At 48.6% G+C, this 17,941-nt stretch overlaps 1 protein-coding gene across 1 annotated transcript in view; it reads right to left on the minus strand.

Moving 5' to 3' along the window:
• Positions 1-17,941, minus strand: part of MARCHF4 (membrane associated ring-CH-type finger 4) — a 93,131-nt gene that overhangs the window by 16,491 nt on the left and 58,699 nt on the right. The window contains exon 2 of the mRNA XM_010979701.3: positions 4,793-4,948. Within this exon, the coding sequence (XP_010978003.3) occupies positions 4,793-4,948 (156 nt within the window). The remainder of the gene's footprint in view (positions 1-4,792; positions 4,949-17,941) is intronic.

Below are 17,941 nucleotides of genomic sequence, written 5' to 3' on the forward strand. Positions count from 1 at the left end.
AAACCTACATCACACCAAATGATCAGAAGATCAGAAGTCATTACAGGGAGGGGGTTCTGGGCAGGCATGCCTGGGAAGGAAAGCCTTTGTGGCTGATTATGATACAGACAGAAAAATGGGAAGGAGAAAGTGGAAATGCAGAGTGTAGGTGGTGTTCCAGGTCCCCAGAATATTCTTCTCAGAGCAACACTTTATTTTCACACTAATAGGTGCTGAGAGGGCACAGCTCCCCTATCCCCCTTTTTGCTTGTTTTCTATAACAACACCTGGCATCATGTCATTTAATAGACATGCTAGAAATTACCAGTTCAACAGAGAGAGGACACAGAATGTGGGGGAGAGAAAAGAAAAACAGTATAATTTACTGACCGTATATGAACACTGAGATTTCAGTTTTTTAACAGAAAGAGCAATGTGCTAATAGCAGTATTGATGGATGGGTTGAAGGCTCGGGTGTGGGTGGGTTTCCACTCCGAAATTCTATGATTCTATGTAGCGCAGGCCTAAATGAGCTATGAGTTGGATTTTAGTTTGGGATTTTTTATTCATACTCTTGCTCAACAAATATGTACATGGTATTCTCTGTGTGTCAGATGTTCTGCCTGGTGCTGATGATAAAGCAGTAAGTAAAAACATACATGATGTCTGCCTTTGTGGACCTTTAAATCTAAGGAACACAGACAACCAAACAATTACTTACAACTGTAATCCAACAGGAGTAAGAGGGAGGTACATGGCATGTGGGAGCCCATGACAGGGGATTTCATTCCCAGAGGAAGCAATGAGTCAAGTGGGAGTTTACTAGGCAAAGAGAGGAGGGTCGTGTGCTTCAGCAGAGGGAAAAGCGTGTGCAAAGGCCCTGTGACAGAAGGAAGCATGGTAAGTGTGAAAACCTGGAGGAAGACCAGAGCGGCTGGAGCAGAGGATGTGAAGGGAGTGTGGGGTGAGACTAGGAAAGCAGGAAGGGAAGACGACCATGTGGGATCTTGCAGAATATACACAGATTTTTGACTCTGTTGTAAGAGTAAACATCATGCTTTTGAAAAGTTTTAAGCAGGGAAGTTGAAAGGATCAGATCTGGGAAGGTGGAGGAAAGGACTGTCTCCTGACGTAGCAGTTTGCCCTACACCCTGCAGAGAACGCCCCCGGAAGGCGTCTCAGATTTCAGAACTCCTAAGGAAAGGCCGACAATTTTCCATCTGCTAATAGGGAGCCCTCCCCCCACATTGAATGGCCTGGATGGAGGCACTGATTCCAGCTCCAGCCAGGACTGACCAGAGGCCCCTAAGGAACTGAAACTATTGGAAAACATTACACTTGCTGGTCTAGATGTAGGACATCAGCCTTCACATTTAATTATCCAGATAGTCTCCCATTACAGGTAATTGGGCCTTTAAATTTTCCACTGCTTCCCCCAGCCAAGGGTTACATATAACAAAGGAATTTTCCAGAAGCTGGCCTGATCCAGTGGACTTCTCTCATAGACAATAAATGCTCTTTCCAGAGCCTGCCTCACTGTCTGTGAAGGGGGTTCCTGACTGAGCTTTTTGTTTCCACCATTGGGACGTGTCCCCTTCTCCTGCTCTAGACTTCAGCAACCCCAAAGAGAGGCACAGAAAGCTCCCCTTCATCCCTAAGGCCCCTTCCTACCAGCCCCCAAGCTGCCTGGGGAAACCAAACAGCACCCCTGATGGCAATTTGAAACATGTGAAGAAAGGACAGGAAGGGGGTGCTGTCACAGGGCTCCCTTCCCATCTGTCTGTCCCGTGTGAGGCTCCACGAGAGGTGTGGGGAGCAGCGGGGGCAAAGAGGACGCTGAGAACGGGAGAGCTCTGCTGTCTCACAGGTGGCTCGAAGGGGAGAAGGGCTCCAGGCACCAGGCTCCGCCACCACCAGGCATCAGGGCTCTGTCCCCAGAGAAATCCTGATTGCACTGTCCTGAGACTTCTCCACGCCCTGCTGTGTGGTGAGGGGAGAGACAAAGGGAAGGAGCACAGAGCCTGGACATTTCTATCCTTAGAACAGCAAGGGGCAGTGAGCAAGGGCCAGGTGACCCAATCCGAGCCCAGCTCTGCTCCAACTTCTGGAGTGTGACCTAGGAGAAGTCTACATCATCAGGACCTTCAAAAAAAAAAAAAAAAAAAGGAGAGCATTGGTCCTTTCAGCTCCCTAGAGTACGGTGAAGGTTAATGGAACAATGCTGTAATCCGTGCTCTGAAGGGTACCAGCTGCCAGCATTTCTGTCCTTCATTATATTTCAGCAAAAATATAGCTGTGTGTGCCAAAGTGGGGGGTATTCATAATCACACTTAGCAAACTCCATGCTGGGCACTGCAGGGTATCTGTTAAGGGCTAGACTCAGGAATCAGACTCCTTGGATGTAACCTTGCTCTGTCAGGGCAATTTTGGGCAAATTGCTGACTCTTCTGTGCCTCCATTGTCTCACTGTAAATTGGGAATAATAATAGTACCCACTGCACTGGGTTGCTTTCAGTATTAAATGAGATAACATATAAGAATACTTAGAACAGTGGCTGGCCCCCAGTAAGTACTAACTAAATGTTCGTTAATATTGTTGCAGTTCAGGTGTAGCAAAGAGGGTAAGAAAAGCCTCAAGGCCCCAGGGCCACCCTGAAACTCCTCCATTCTCAGGGGCTCATCTGCTAGAAACAGAGCCTGCAGAGGGTCACTGAGATAACATGCCGCTCTGCCCGCTGTACTCATGACATTGAAGGGGCATGAAGCAAGAGGCGAAAGATCAGAGACCTGGAAGAAACCTCCCCACTCTGACAGCAGAGGCAGCCCTGGCATTGCATCCGTCACTCTGCTCACTGGCAGTAGGGCCTGCCTGCTCGAGCAGGTACCGCAGATGGTCTGGCCGGGCTGTGGGAGCAGAAGTTGCCCCACTGTGGCTCAGCAGGCAGCCGTCTCACACTTGGCTGAGCCTGAGGAGCCCAGGACAGGCAGTTGGGACAACTGGGGCCACAACCACACAACACTGCTGCTAGTCCAGACTACTTCCTTCTTCTGGGGCTATCTGGAAAGGTGAATTGGCATTTCCTGAGCACACACCACTGAGTGCAATGTGGTCCACTCACAATCCAGGAGTAACAGAATCAGAGAGTCCCCAGTGCCTAGAAACTCACAAAGACACAGTAGTAACTTAAGAATAAAGTAATAGGTCAAAATTGTCAATACTGCCATTTGCTTACTGCATTCATAAGATTAGAATAACCTTTTCTTTTCTTTACCCGGAGGGAGAAGTTATCCCTAAATGGTATTTCATTTTATGTGTTAAGGTCTGATGCCTGTTTATGAGCCAAGGGGGCAGCTTGGGGTGGGCTTGTGCGTTTGGACTGTGACCCTTTTCCAAGGCTTGAATCAGCTGAGAAGGAAGGGAAGAGTTAATGCACCCCAGGGCGTGGAGTCAGCTGTCTCACTACACAGCTATTTTAAGACACTTCAAGAGTTTGAAATGAATGGATAAAGATGGCACCAGTGCAGGGAGAGGCACCTCTTATTCTGACCCCTGGGTACACCATCAGGATGGCTGAGGATTTTAATGCCTTCTTCCGGAAATAATACCCTCCTGCTGGCCTGTATGGATGGACACTGTGGTGCCAGGTGTTTCCAGCTGCACTTCCATGCAAAGAACCCCCACCACTATCACCCCCAAGCCACCCGTCTTCCTGGACGTGCAGGATTGACTCTCTCCCACCCTCGGAGAGGAGGAGAGAAAAACTTGCCAGGCTGCGGCAGCTCCCATCCTCACTGGCTAATTGATTACGTGGCTGCTTAACTGGAAAATACCGTGGAGGTATTTTCAGAAGCAGAGTGCCCTCCAAGTGTGTGCCTTGCAGGGGGAGCTGTATGACTGGGAGGATTTACGAGGTGGCGCGGGGCCTGCCAGCTCCTCTGGGGATGAGGGCTGTATCAGGGCAAAGCGAGAGGGGCCGGGGTGGACGTTGGGGGAGCCCTCGGTTCTCACAGGTCCAGCCCGTTGTGCATCTGCTTCGCAGACCCCACCCGAGCCCTGGCCCTCCCACCCTTGCCCTTCTCAGCGGACTCTTCACATTCCCTCCTTTTCTTTCTTCTTTCTTGCCCATGCTTCTGTTTTCCTCTGCTTCCCTCGCCTGTCTCTTCTCCATTTTTCTCTAGTCCCTTGTCCCAAGTGTGCTCTGTGGACCACAGCATCAGCATCACTCGATAGCTGTTAGAAATGCAGACTCTTGGGCCCTGCCTCTCCTCCTGAATCATTGTCTGCATCTGACAAGATTCCAGGTGAATTACACGCACGTTGGAGTTTGGGGCGTACCACTGCGTCTCCTCTCTCCTTATTTCTTCTATCCACCCTTAGCTCTAGGGCAGTCTTTCTCTTCACCTTCCTGCCCTGTCTTTTTTTCCATCCTATACTCTTCTGTCCCCTTGTCTTTCTTGCTTGTTTTCCCCTTACTCCCTCTTGTCTTTTCTTCCTATCCTTTCCCTTATCTTTCTGATTTCATTCATCCATTCATCCATCCATTAGCTCACTTAGGCTCCCTCTGCCGTCTGATTCTCCGCATTTCTTTCCTTCTATATATATCTGTCTTTGCCCCATCCCTCTCTCCTCGTCTTGCTCAGGCTTCAAAGAAAACACAAAAATTCTCTTATCCCCTCCTGCCCGCTTGTCATCCGTGGTCTCGCTCACCTAGCCCATCTAAGGTGGAATTACCCTCCCGCGGGAGAGCAGGCGGTGTGGGAAACCCCGGGCCCCGGGCCCGCAGCCCCGGGGAGGGGAAGCCCGCGCTGGTACCTGCAGAGGATTCTTTGTGCTTATGGCGATGACGTGGTACTTGTAGTAGCACAGCTCGCAGCTCCAGCAGCCCCGCTCGCTGATCCACTTGATGAGGCAAGGCTGGTGCGTGCACTTGACGGAGCCATCGCAGCGGCACGGGCTCAGCAGCTCCCCCTGCAGGGAGAGAGGCGGAGGGTGGTGAGGCCCGAGCCCCGGAGTCTGGCGGCCGGAGGGTGGATTGGGGGTGTTTGGCCTCTAGGGCGCTGGTTTGCCACCCCCTCCCCCACCACCCCGGGTAGGCCAGACCACAAGGCCTTGTTGGGAGGCCCCAGACCCCACGGAGGAGGTCTGGGCTCCAGTTCTCCACCGTGGGAACCAGGCGACTTCAGTGATTTCAACTAACAATTCTGAACCCCGCGCTCCTACTCAGTACTGCCTGAGTCCTAGGACTTCTGTGGAAATGAGTGGGGGGGGGGGGATCTGTGGGGGCCCTCTGCCGTCCACCTGGCTGTCAGCCTCCACTGGCTTCTCTTTAAAGGCTCAGCCGTAGATCTCAAACTCAAATGCCTTCAGGCCCAGCAAGGCAATACCAGTGACAGAAGCTAGCTGGGTTGGGGGCAGGGGGAGCGGGGGCGGGGAGGGGGGGCAGGGGTCCTCGGGCAGGCGGATTGGAGGGCCCAGACCCAGGTTAAAGGGAACAGCCATCATCAGCTCCAGTAAGCTGTCCATGTGGGAATCAAGGTGGCAATTTTTACGTTAAATCTCCCAATAGTCAAATGTCAACAGTGAATCCAAGTTTTTAATATATAGGGAGGATCGTTTTGCCTGGCGTTTGGAGCTCTGGTCTGGAGAGTTTGTACTCTTCTGCAGGACAGCTCAGAGAGACCTGGGTCCCTTCTGTGAAGCTTCTTGCCCCAGCCCCCAGAGTGACAAAAACATGGTAGGCAGGCCTGAATCCTGGGGACTTAGGAAGTTGGGCAGATGCCCTTACTGGAGGCCTGGGGCCCTCTGGGCACATCCCTCAGGCCTGGCTGGGAGTGGCTGGGAAGCCCAGCCTGGGGCAGGCCCGGAAGCAGGGAGGCAAAGATGGTGCCCTGATTTGCAGCCTGTGTGAGTGGACCGCAGAGCTGGGCTCAGTCTCCAGAGCACCCTGTGACCACACAGCACATGACCACCACTGAAGCCTGCACGTGCTTCCTGCCGGGTCTGATGCTGTGGCCCAGAGTGCCTCTGTGAGCCCCTCCCCCCCCATTCCCTCTCCCCCATCTGTTCTCTCCCCGTCCTAACCCAGGGTCTCTCGTTTCTGCTTGCTGACTCCTGTCCACCCAGCTCCTTTTTTACCTTCTCAGAGACTTTAGCAGTGGAGCCCACCCACCTCCCCCAACCTGTGCTCCCTTCTGACCTCTCCCATGGCCCCCTCCTTTCTTACTCCCGGTGCCTTCCCTCCCCTCCTAACTAATCTATTCTGAAAAAATGCCTTCTGCCTCACTCCTTTCAAAGAATCCAGTTGCTGCCATGCACAGTCCCATTCTCTCAGCCCCAGGCCCCATGTGTGTCTGGCAAATGGCCACTTAAGCCATGCCCCTGTTAATTTGGGGATTTCACTATTCAGGAAACCACACCTTGTTCCCAACTTTGAATTAGCAGACACAGGAGCTGCAGACCTATAAGTTACATATCTTCATTTGTGTATCTAGTCATTTTGTTCTTTACCATAGACTGTAGAACCAACCGTTTCCTCCCGAAAAGCATGGAACCATCGTTCCCTTCTACTTCAACTCTCATCACTCAAAGACTACCCATCAGCCTGGATGAGGTCTAGAATGTCCTTTTGCACCTTGTATACCTGCCAAACTGCCTCTCTGTTTTCATAATAGTTACAAAACCACCTCCTAAAGGGGGGCAGGCCTGATTTCTCCAGGTTGCTTTGATTGTTGAGTACCTTGTGCTTCGCACCTTGAGCATGTACTGTTAGAGCACTCAGCACAACCTTATGAGGATCTCTGCATACGCCTTTCTCCCCCTTAGAGGAGCCCTGGAAGGCAAGGCTAGAGGAGTCATTCATCTTTGCACCTCATTCCCTGGGTGCCTAGCCTACTCCCAGCAGGCCCTCAACAACCTTTGTGTTTGAGTGAGTCAGCAAAAAATTAATCAGGGGGTTTCCTGCACTGCCCTGAAGAACGGGGATAAGACTGCCCACTCCAGAAGAACGAGAACCAGTCCAACTTGTCAACCTTGAGACCTCAGCACCTCACTCAGTGCCCAGCACTCCTTCAATATTGACAGGCCCCCTTCACTATGGCTGAGGGGTTGGGGCCTTTCCATACCCCCATTAAAGCAGTTCCCCATGTGTCTCTGGGTCACCCCTACACTGTGACCCCTCACAGCAATATGTATCTTATATCCATCTTATTACTGTCTTTGCATCCTTAGCACCTAGTACAGTGCCTGAAACAGTGAGACCCCCCCCATCCAACACTCACGTTGGAATGTGTACCCATCTGTTTGATGAACAAGAGGCTTTGCTCCTCTAGGACATGGCCAGCCTCTGGCTCCAGGTGGGCAGCTGTGGCTCCTGGGAGAGGGGTAGAATAGGCAGGAGATGCCCACATTGCAGGGCACTCACCACGCCCATCAAGGCCTAAGGGCCCCTGATATTGAGTAGCTGCTGTGTGGCTCTGAGAAAGAACTAGGAGGGGGAGAGTGGGGAGAGGTGCTGGGGGGAGGGGCAAAAGCCCTCATTATTCCTGGCAGCATTTCCTAGGCTCATTAATTCCAACAGAATGAGCTGGGTTTGATTAATCGGGTTGTTAAGCAGCCATGTCAAATTGCCAATCAGGTAAGAGACATTACTTCCGGTCCCTGGCAGCGGTGCCAGGCAACAGCAAAGGCTATTCTTGCTTTCCAAACAGCAGCCATGAGACAGGGCAGGAAGAGCCACTGGCCAGAGCACAGCTGATAACAAGACCTGGGCTCTCATCGTGGCTCTGGATGTGGGACCTTCAGGGCTCACTGGAGCCCCCGATCCTCAGCCTCGTTATCTGGAGAAGGAGGGAGCATGACCGGGTCTGGTCCCAGTGCCTGGCCGCCGACTAAGAGGCCAAGGGTGTACAATTTCCGCTGGAGCTCCTGGGCACCCACTCTTCCCCTGGGCACTGGACAACCCAAAAGGCAGGATAGGGACTTGCTTTGGGTGCCACAAATACTAGAAAGTAAGGACACTGAAGCTGTTAGAAAAGTTTAACTTTGGTGAAGGAAATGATCCAGGATTTTAGAAAAAAAAAATCTGCAAAGAAGCTATTTTAACCTTGGCATTCATGTCAGTTTTGTATTTTATGATTTGATATATTTTTATGTACATTTGGGAGGAGAGCCATAACTTTTTCTGTATTTAGGGCTTCTAAGAAGCCTTAACCTGGACCCTGTACCATCTCTGACTGGTCAACCTGGGCTTCTTTAAGAACAAGAAAAATGGAAATGAGCCAACAGCCAGACGGATTCAGGTCAGACTGAATGGAGATGTTCTTTGCAGTAAACTCTATTAAAAAGTAAAATGGTAGAACATGGAAACGGAGGTGGTAAATATCTCTCAGTATAACAGAGACTCCTAACAAAGAGGATTAAATGTCCAACTCAAGGTCACTCAGCCAGCCAGTAGCACGGCCAGAATGTAACGCTGAGTCTTTCTGACATCAGACTCTGAGCTTCTCACCACATCACTGCTCATCCCACCTTCTGTGCTCTGGTCCCTGCCGTCCCTCCTGCACCTGTCCCTGCGGGGCTCTTCTCTGTCTCTCCCTCCCTGGTCCAGCTCCGGCTCCTCCACCAAGTCTCCCATAGCCACCAGCTATGGACCTGTCTTTCCCCCTGCATCATCACGCACAGATTGGTACTTGATCATTCTTCAGTTGTTTCCTCCGGGATTTGGGGTGCTCCTGTGTATCCTGTAGAACTGGGCATGTCATAGGTGCACGTTAAGGGAGCATGGACAAGCTGGATGGGCACCAGGGCAGGACAGAGGATGGGCCCCTACGCCCAGCTCCCGAGGCTCCAGTCTTTGGGCTGGAGGATTATTACCATCTTGTCTGCAGTGCTTAGCAAACTCCACAGATCAAAGGGCCTCATTAAATGTAAAGGGCACCAGACACTTCCTCGATGATCTGCTTGGAGCTTTGGGGCCCAAAGACCACCATGACTAAGGCAAGAAAAATAGGATCTTCTCTAATCCCCTGGACCCTATGGCACACGGTAGAAGGGAGGGGTGGAAAGCTTGGTCTTCGGAGACCAACTCCTTAGGTTTAAGTGCCTCTTCAACGCTTACTGGCTGTGCAAACTTGGGCAAGTCTCTTAACCTCTCTGATGCTCTGTTTCTTCATCTTTCCATTGTGGGCAACTCTGATCTCCTCAAAGCATGGCTATAAGAATCTCCCAACTTCTGGCCCAGGGCTGTCCTCTGTGTTACCACAGGGTCACTGAGAGTGTTTAGGGGCCCTTCTTCCCTGGGGGTGCTGAACAGAAGGCCTCTTGGATGGGTTAGGTGGGGTCATCTAGAGGCAGGACAAGGTGGTCCATGGCCCCTGACTGTGGCTGAGCTACTGGGACGGGAAGAGAGCAGGATGGGTTCTCCTTGCTGCCAGTGACACAGCCAGCTGCAGAAGCAAGACTTCTGTCATTTCTCCATTCACAGATTTCTTTCTGTTTGTTTCTGCCTTGCTTCAGTTTTTCTCCCATCTCAATCTGAAAGGACTCTCTTCTGGAGTCCTTAGGTTACGTGGTTGCCATGGCAGTGGCAGATAAGCCAGAGACTTCTCCTTCCACACACACAGAGGCACCGGGCATCCTTGCCACTGAGCAGAAAAAAAATATGTAGTCTAGTGACACCAAGAGAGCCCCAGCCCTGCTGTAGTTTGCAGCTCTGGGAGATTAGAACAGAGGGGACAACAGACACACCAGCCTTGGAGTGCAGTTTAGGGACACTTCTCTTTGTTGAGACTAACATGATGGTTAAGCACTTGGGCTCTAGTTCCAGACAGAATCGGGTATATCCAGGCTTTTATGGTCTGTGTGACCCTGGGAAAGTTGCTTAACCCCTCTGGGCTTCATTCAATCATTCCTTTATTCATCAAATACACTTTTAGTATCTTCCCATTTCTGTTCTAGGTGACAGGGATACAGCAGTGAATGTAACTAACCAAAATTTTCTAGTCAAGAGAGACAGACATTTTTAAAAAAGAAAAAGAAGTAAACTATAAGTTTCTAAAATGTTGTTATGTGCTATGGAAAAAAAAATAAACAGGGAAAAGGGAAATGGAAGGCAGGCACAGGTTGAAATTCTAAAAAAGAATGGCTATGGAAGGCTTCACCAAATGGAGACCTTTGAGTGAAGACCTGGGGAAGGTAAGGGAGCAATCCATGTGGGTATCTGGGGCCTGAGCATTCCAGGCAGAGGGAACATCAAGTTCAAAGGCCCTGAGGCAGAAGCATGCCTGGCATATTCTAGGGATACCGAAAAGGCCAGTGTATCTGAAGTAGAGTGAATGAGGGGAAGGAGAGTAGGAAATGAGGTCAGAGATATAATGAGGATCAAGAATTGGGGGGACAGGTCAGACAAGGTTTGTGAGCCCTTTTAAGGACTTGGCATTTATTGTGAATGAGATGGGAAACCAGGAGAGAGTTTTGAGCAGAGAAGAGTGACATGATCTGACCATGTTTGACAGGATCCCTCCGGCTGCTGTGTTGAAAATAGACTAGAAGGACGCAAGGGCCAAGTAGGGAGGCAGGAACCCAGGCAAGCGGTGATGGTGTTTGGGACCAGTCTGGTAGCAGTGAAAGTTCTGAGAAATGGTTCCTGGATATATTTTTGAAGATACAGGTACTCAGATTTGCTGGCAGATTGGATGTGGTAGATGAGAGGATAGAAGTCAAGGATGATGGCGACCTGAGCAATAAGAAGGCTAGAGAGTTGCCTTTGGTTGAGATGGGCAGGACTGAGGGAGGGGCAGGTTTTGGAGGACGGGTCAACTTTGAGATGTCTATTAAATATCTGAGTGGAGACATCAAATAGGAAGTGCAATATACAACAGGCTGGAGTTTAGCGGAGGTCCATGCTCAAGATATAAATTTGAGAGTCACTGGCCTACAGATGGTGTTTAAAGCTACAAGCCCAGGAGTGAGTGCAGGTAGGAGAAAGGAGGGATACCAGGGATGCTTCTTGGAGGATGCCAAGACGTCGGAGCTTAGGAGGTGGGAAAGAGCCAGTTGGAGAGCCTGAGAGGGAAGGTCAGGGTGCTGAGAAGAGAACGTGATGTTCCAAAAGCCAAAGTGTTTCAGGAAAGAGGGAGCAATCGGCCCTGTCAAACGCTGCTGAGGGGTCCTGTTGGATGAGAACTGAGAGTTAACCATGGATTTGACAAGTTTTCTTTTGATTTCTTCCGTTTTCTAGATGAAGCCAAGTCATGGGCTGAGAGTGAAGGTGGGGGAGGAGGTCTGAGAATTGGTGTGAAATAGACACCTGGGAGAGTTTAAGAGTGGTTACACTAGAGAAATAAAGAGGATTGCTGGCAGCACTGAGGGCCCTGTCTATTAAAATAAAATGGCTCATCTGTGAAATCGGGGGAGGAGGGGAATACATTTAGCATCGTGCCAGGCACACAGCGAGGTCTCAGTAAATGCTAGCTAATATGGAAAGGGTTATAATAGGAGTTATTTCCTTGTCTCTAAAGCCACCTTCTCCACTACTTCAAACATTGATCAGTTTCCTTCCTTCCTCCTTTGAATAACATTCCCTTCTTATTAATAATCCTCATGTTATAAACATCTCAGGTTTATAGACATTCTACCATCTACTACCCCAGTAACTGAATGAGGCTAATAATTATTTCTCATGCATCTCTTCATCTCCCCAGCAGCCTTGTTCATAGATCCTTACCTTTCCAGCCCTGATAAGAGAGTCAGCCTTGCCAGATCCCTATTAACATACAAACGCAAAGGCAGCTTCTCCTTTGCCCCTCTCCTTGGAACTCAATTCCAGGCAGTGTTCGCTGGATGTGGTGGTTAATTGATGTGGTAATAGTGATGGGTGGGGTCACGATGATTTTAACTCTCCCTGCCACTCCCTCCTCACACCCCTACCTTTGGAGAGGAGGAGACGTTTGTTAAGTCAAAATTAAGAGACGAGATTTTTTTTTGAAGTATATTTGGTTTACAATGTTGTGCTAGTTGCTGGTATACAGCATAGCGATTCAGTTATCATATATATATTCTTTTTAATTAAATGTTATTGCAAAATACTGAATGTAGTTCCCTGTGCTATACAGTAGGACCTTGTTGTTTATTTTATATATAGTAGTTTGCATCTGCTAATCCCAAACTCTTAATTTATTCCTCCCCCTCCTTTCCCCTTTGGTAACCATAAATTTGTTTTCTATGTCTGTGAGTCTGTTTCTGTTTTGTAAATAATTTCATTTGTATCATTTTTTTAGGTTCCACATACAAGTGATATCATGTGGTATTCTTCTTTTTCTGTCTGACTGACTTCACTTAGTATGACAATCTCTAGGTCCACCCATGTTGCTGCAAATGGCATTATTTCATTCTTTTTATGGCTGAGTAGTATTCCATCGTATAAATATACCACATCGTCTTTATTCAGTCATCTGTCGATGGACATTCAGGTTGTTTCCATGTCTTGGTTATTGTAAATAGTGCTGCTATAAGCATTGAGATGCATATATCTTTTTGAATTAAAGTTCCCCCTGGATATATGCCCAGGAGTGGGATTGCTGGATCATATGATAAGTCTGTTGTTTTTTTTTTTTTTTTTGAGAAATCTCCATGCTATTTTCCATAGTGGCTGCACCAAATTACATTCCCACCAACAATGTAGGAGAGTTCCCTTTTCTCCACATCCTCTCCAGCATTTATTATTTGTAGACTTTTTGAATGATGGTCATTCTGACTGATGTGAAGTGATACCTCATTGTAGTTTTGATTTGAATTTCTCTGATAATTAGTGATATTCATTTCAGTGTCTTTCCTGTTTCTGTTGGCTATCTGTATGTCTTTGTTGGAGAAATGTCTATTTAGGTCTTCCACCCAGTTTTTGATTGGATTGTTTGTTATTGAGTTGTATGAGCTGTTTGTATCTTCTGGAAATTAAACTCTTATCAGTCACATCATTTGCAAATATTATCTCCCAGTCTGTAGGCTGTCATTTCATTTTGTTTATGGTCTCCTTTGCTGTGTAAAAGCTTACAAGTTTAACTAGGTCCTATTTGTTTATTTTTGCTTTTATTTCTGTTGCCTTGGGAGACTGACTTATGAAAACATTGTTACAATTTATGAAGAGACAGATATTTTTATCAGCATAGGAATGCATTAAAGTTTTCTCTGAGATTTAGTTTATGTAAATAAGGAAATTTTCACTTGCCCTGTTTGTGCTCAACTGTGAAGATGCAGAGGACCTAAAGCTTTAAAATTAGCATTTCCCCTCCAGAGTGGAGTGGACTCTGTATTGTGGTGGGAGGAATGGGCACAGGAGTAAGAAAAGTTCATTGAGACTGTGAAGGAGAATTAGGAGGAATGCCAAGGGAAGTAGGGAGTCCTCAATGCCCATCCAAGGTAATCTCTACGGGGAAGGACAGTTGGCTTAACAGGGCAAGCAAAGGACTGCTTTGTACCACTCCACAGACCCCACACATCTGGGGGACCGGCTAGCAGTAAGGCTTATCAATAGCACATCCTCCCAACGTCATGGGCGCAGCCAAACTGGTCTGTGATATTGACCAACTATTTGTGTAACTGTGATCTGAGTTAGGGGAACAGAACTGGGGACGAAGGAGACAAAGCGGGAGCACAGGCAGGGCCAGTGAACAGAAGGAAAGCCTGGAAGATTCCAGGGTCTTCTTCCTGTGGGACTGCAGGCAATGATTTCTTGATTCCACAGACCTGTGAGAGGTCAGTGTGTCCTAGTATTGGGGTCAAGAAAAATGACCTATCATGAGGACCTTCTTAGTAGCAAAATTGTGGTGGAAAAGATAAATGGGTGGGGGTGTGGCTTCTGCTGCCCAGGCGGGTGATGAAGCAAGTTTCCCTCTTATCTCTGGGAGGCAGGCTGATTGGCATGATGACCTTCAAAGATCCCCATGGCCCTAGAATCCATTATTACACACAGACAAGCCATTCTGAATTCTCTGCATATTGTCAGGCAGTGTACGGGCAGCAATTTGTTTTCTGGCTGGAGCCCCTTCTGGCCACGCATCATAGCACGTAACATGCTCCCTTCCTGGCCAGGCCAAGTCCAAGACTTATGTCCCCTCTCGATGGCACCAAGGCCAGACCTGGCTTCAGGAGACTAACAGTGTGTCAACACTGGCAGAAGGAAATGGGAATTGTTGCAAGATAATTTGATTAAAAAAAAGAAAGAGCTCTATTACTAAGCAGAAAAAAAAAAAGATTTAAGGCCTTAATGAGCTCTAGTTATCTACACTCAATTCAATTAACCACATAATTATTTCCAGTTCTCTCATGCCAGCAGCTTATTTTCACAAACACACACAGACACACCACACACACCAGGTAGAATCTGCCTCCCTCTTCGTGAAAATGTTTCAGTCTTCCTGTTCATCAGTTCAAAAAAAAAAAGAGGAATACAAAAAGAGACATGGAGAACAAACACACAAACCCAAACCAAAGCCTCCAAACCATGTTTTCCTATTTTCATGACAGTTATTTCATTCCTGCCGTGCGTTTCTCCCTCTAATTTAACTGGGATAAGACAAATATACCATATTCTCTCTAACTGCCTCTAAATTTACTCAACTGGTACTAGAAAGAAGAACTTAACCTCACAGTAATTGAATTTAAATAACATCCAATTCCATAAAGTCAAACACGATCTGCATAATAAACAAACCAAGCTCCACGAGGGCTGGCAGAAAGAAAGGTCATATTTTATGTGTCTATTCATAATCATAGCTGTATTTCTAATGACCTACACGTGTGATGTACCATCCATGTGTCTTTCTGTACAGCTCATCGTTGCCGTCATGGTTGTTACCAAAGAGCTAAAATTAAAGGCTGATCTGCCCTCACTCCTTTGCCTGACTCAATAGAAAAACGTAACTTTGATAAACCTCGCTGGCCAGAATTGGGCTATTTGCATACAGCAATGGGCTGGGCCTGTTTCCAAGGTTCCAGGCCACCAGGCTGAAATTTCAGAGATTCCAGGTCACCGTGTTCTCTTTCTTTCTCCCAAGTCAGGTCAAGCCAAGGGCACAAATCAGTGGCAAGGTAAGCAGCAGATACTCAGTTGCCTCCTGGGTCCGCCCTCCGTGGTCCCTGCACTCAGGCAAGGGGTGCCTAGCTTCCGTGGTGCAAAACCCTCATGTTATTTGAAGGGATTGTGGTGAAATTCTACACAAATTAATTTTCAGTCACTGTAGTTATTGTGTCATTCGGCGTGTTTTGGGGATACAGCAGAGATTACAGTGGCAACAAGCTATGATGACGTGGTATGTACATCACCGATGTTCTGAGCCGTGGCGCTCGGCACTTAGAACCTTACACATGGCTGACTCTTACAGAGCAAAAGTAGTAGGGTCTTTCCTGGGTGCCATTCCCAGCTATGCCACTCTCTGGCTGGTGACATGGGTTTAGGCTATCTAAGTCTGGATTCCTTGGTTCTCCGAATTTCACATACATAAGAATCACCTGGAAAACTTGTGAAGCATTCAGATTCCCAGGCTGCACTGCAGAGACTGACTCCACGGAGACCCACTCTTCCTCTCTTGATGCCAGGTTGGCTAAGACTCATTTGTAAAGCTCTGGACCAGAGACCCTTTAGCAAACCTTCCGTCTCCTATGTGACTCGAAGACTCTTATGTAGACAAAGAGGAAGGTGAATACCAACAGCTAGAACTTACTGAGCACTTACTATGTGCCAGGCCCCATATGCAAGCTTTGACTGCTGGGTTCAAGTCCTGGTCCTTCCACTTACTAGGTGAGGGGCGTTGTGCAAATTACCTACACGTCCCGAGCCCCAGCCCTGTCATGTGCATCAGCACTGCTTTGTAGACGTCTGGGCTGCTGTGTCTGCCTCTCTTACTAATTCACACTGACCGATTACGTACCAGGGGCCAGATGTTGTTCTAAGCACTTGGCATGCATGAGGCCGTATCTAGCATGGCTACTGGGGCCGATGAACCCAGGCTGGCTGGTTTGAATCCCTGCTCTCCCATTGATCAGCTGTGTGACCTTGGCAAGTTTGCTCAGATGTAAAGCGGGACCAAGGGGTACTTCCTGCCTCCCAGGGCCTCGTGAGGATTCAATGAGATCGTACCCAATGAGGAGTCAGAACCCTGCCTGACACAGGGTGAATGCTCCTCGCACATCACGGTATGTTGTCACGCATGTGCCCGTCTGTCCTTCGTGAATCTCTTCATGCCCTAACGAAAGGAGGGAGGCAGAGAATGCTGCTCCCTTGCACTGTGGAGGAGGGGTCTCTGCAGTTTGTTGCCTTCCCCAGCACCTCACTTTACCACCTTGTAAATGAAACTCATCAGTCTGAAGCCTGTGAGTACTTAAGCTGCCTGGGAGCCTGGAGAAGGAGTACAGGTAATAACAGTGTGATGAAGGCCAGGAGTCTCCAGGTGCTGCTGACTGCCTGTTATTATAGGGAGAGGGAAGAACCAAACAGACACCCCAGCTCTCCATCCACCCGCATGGCTCTGTCTCAGACCCAGCCTTCCCCAGGCCTCCTTCCCTGACGTGCATGTGTTTCTACCTCCTGCTGTGGGGTTAAGTAAAGGTCTTAAGCTGTGAGTGTTTTCAGCCATCACTCCTCTTGCTGTGAAAGGCTGTGAATTTGTGTGTTTATGAGACCAGCTGAGGGCCTTGCGATGCCCTTGGAAGTGCAGGGAAGGAGGGCAGAGCGGCTAACATGATCTGTGTAATGAAGAGCTTAGCATGGAAAGGGAGGTATGAGAGGGGAAAAGAGATTTTTGCCGTGTAATTTCCTCTGCCTGCTTTTTAAAGAGATTGCAGTAAACACTGAAATGTTTTTCAGTTCTTTCTCTGTTTGGGACTTGCATTTCTCCTTCAACATGAGCTTCATTCAGATTATACTCCATTTAGACTGAAAAACCCGAAGCCCAGAGAGGGCTGTGGCCTTTCCTAGGGTGGTGCAGGAGGGCACTGAAACAGGAACAAGTTGCAGATGTCTCCCTCTCTGGGTTCAGAGCTTCAATGAGCCTGTCCCAATCCCTGCAGGACTGATGCCTCTCACTGGGTGACACCCATTCCAGAGTCTGTGGAAAGTTCAGCCCAGCTCTTTTCACACCTCTCAAGGAAGCGTACTATTCCTGAAGTCTTGGCTCCGATCCCCCGTCAGGAACACGCCTGCTAAGCAGAATTGGAATTACTATGGTGTGTGAAGAGACTCCGGTCTGTTGACTCCAAGCTTCTGCTAAGCTGCCACAAGTGGTTGTAGCTTCTGTCATCTTGGCAATTTTACTTTTTGTTCGAAAGAATTCTGTATTCCTTACTTCTGAAGCTGGGAAGGGGGGTTGGTCTTCAAAGATCTTCGTCTCCAGCCTTCAGCCTCTGGTCAGACTGCCTGTCAGAGCACCACCCTTGACACACAGGGTGCTCCTGTTAGAGTAACGCTGGGGAGGGGAACCCTGGGGTCCACCATGCTTGCCAGTGCTTCCAGGTCCCCCTCTCAGACCCATATTGTGAGGACCAGTGCAGGACACGGCCAAAGCTCACAGAACAGCCCAAGCCTCTGTGCTTAGTGATCGGGGGATACTTGTGGACCAGGACTGCTTCCTTTCAAAAGATGGCGACTGTAGCCCGCAGTCTCCTCTTAGGAGCGGTTCAGCAGCCTGGGTTGAGCGCTGGCTCTCAGCCTTGGCGCTGCGAACTCAAGATGGCGCCTGCCCAGGAGACTCTCACACGCTAGGACACGCTTCCTCAAACCTGTCCAGACTCTTAGCTTTCGCCATGGTTTTTAGGCCTGCATTTCGCTTACTTAGAGGCTGGTATATAAAACATTACTTCCTTTTATCTTCCTTTAACCTCTTTTAGATGACAAGATGGTTAAGCAAGAAATCAGGACTTGTTTTCCATTGTTTTCTGGGATTTGGCAACCCAGCCATGTTCTCTCTCCCC

This window comes from Camelus dromedarius, chromosome 4 (assembly GCF_036321535.1).
Source record: "Camelus dromedarius isolate mCamDro1 chromosome 4, mCamDro1.pat, whole genome shotgun sequence".
Taxonomy (NCBI): domain Eukaryota; kingdom Metazoa; phylum Chordata; class Mammalia; order Artiodactyla; family Camelidae; genus Camelus; species Camelus dromedarius.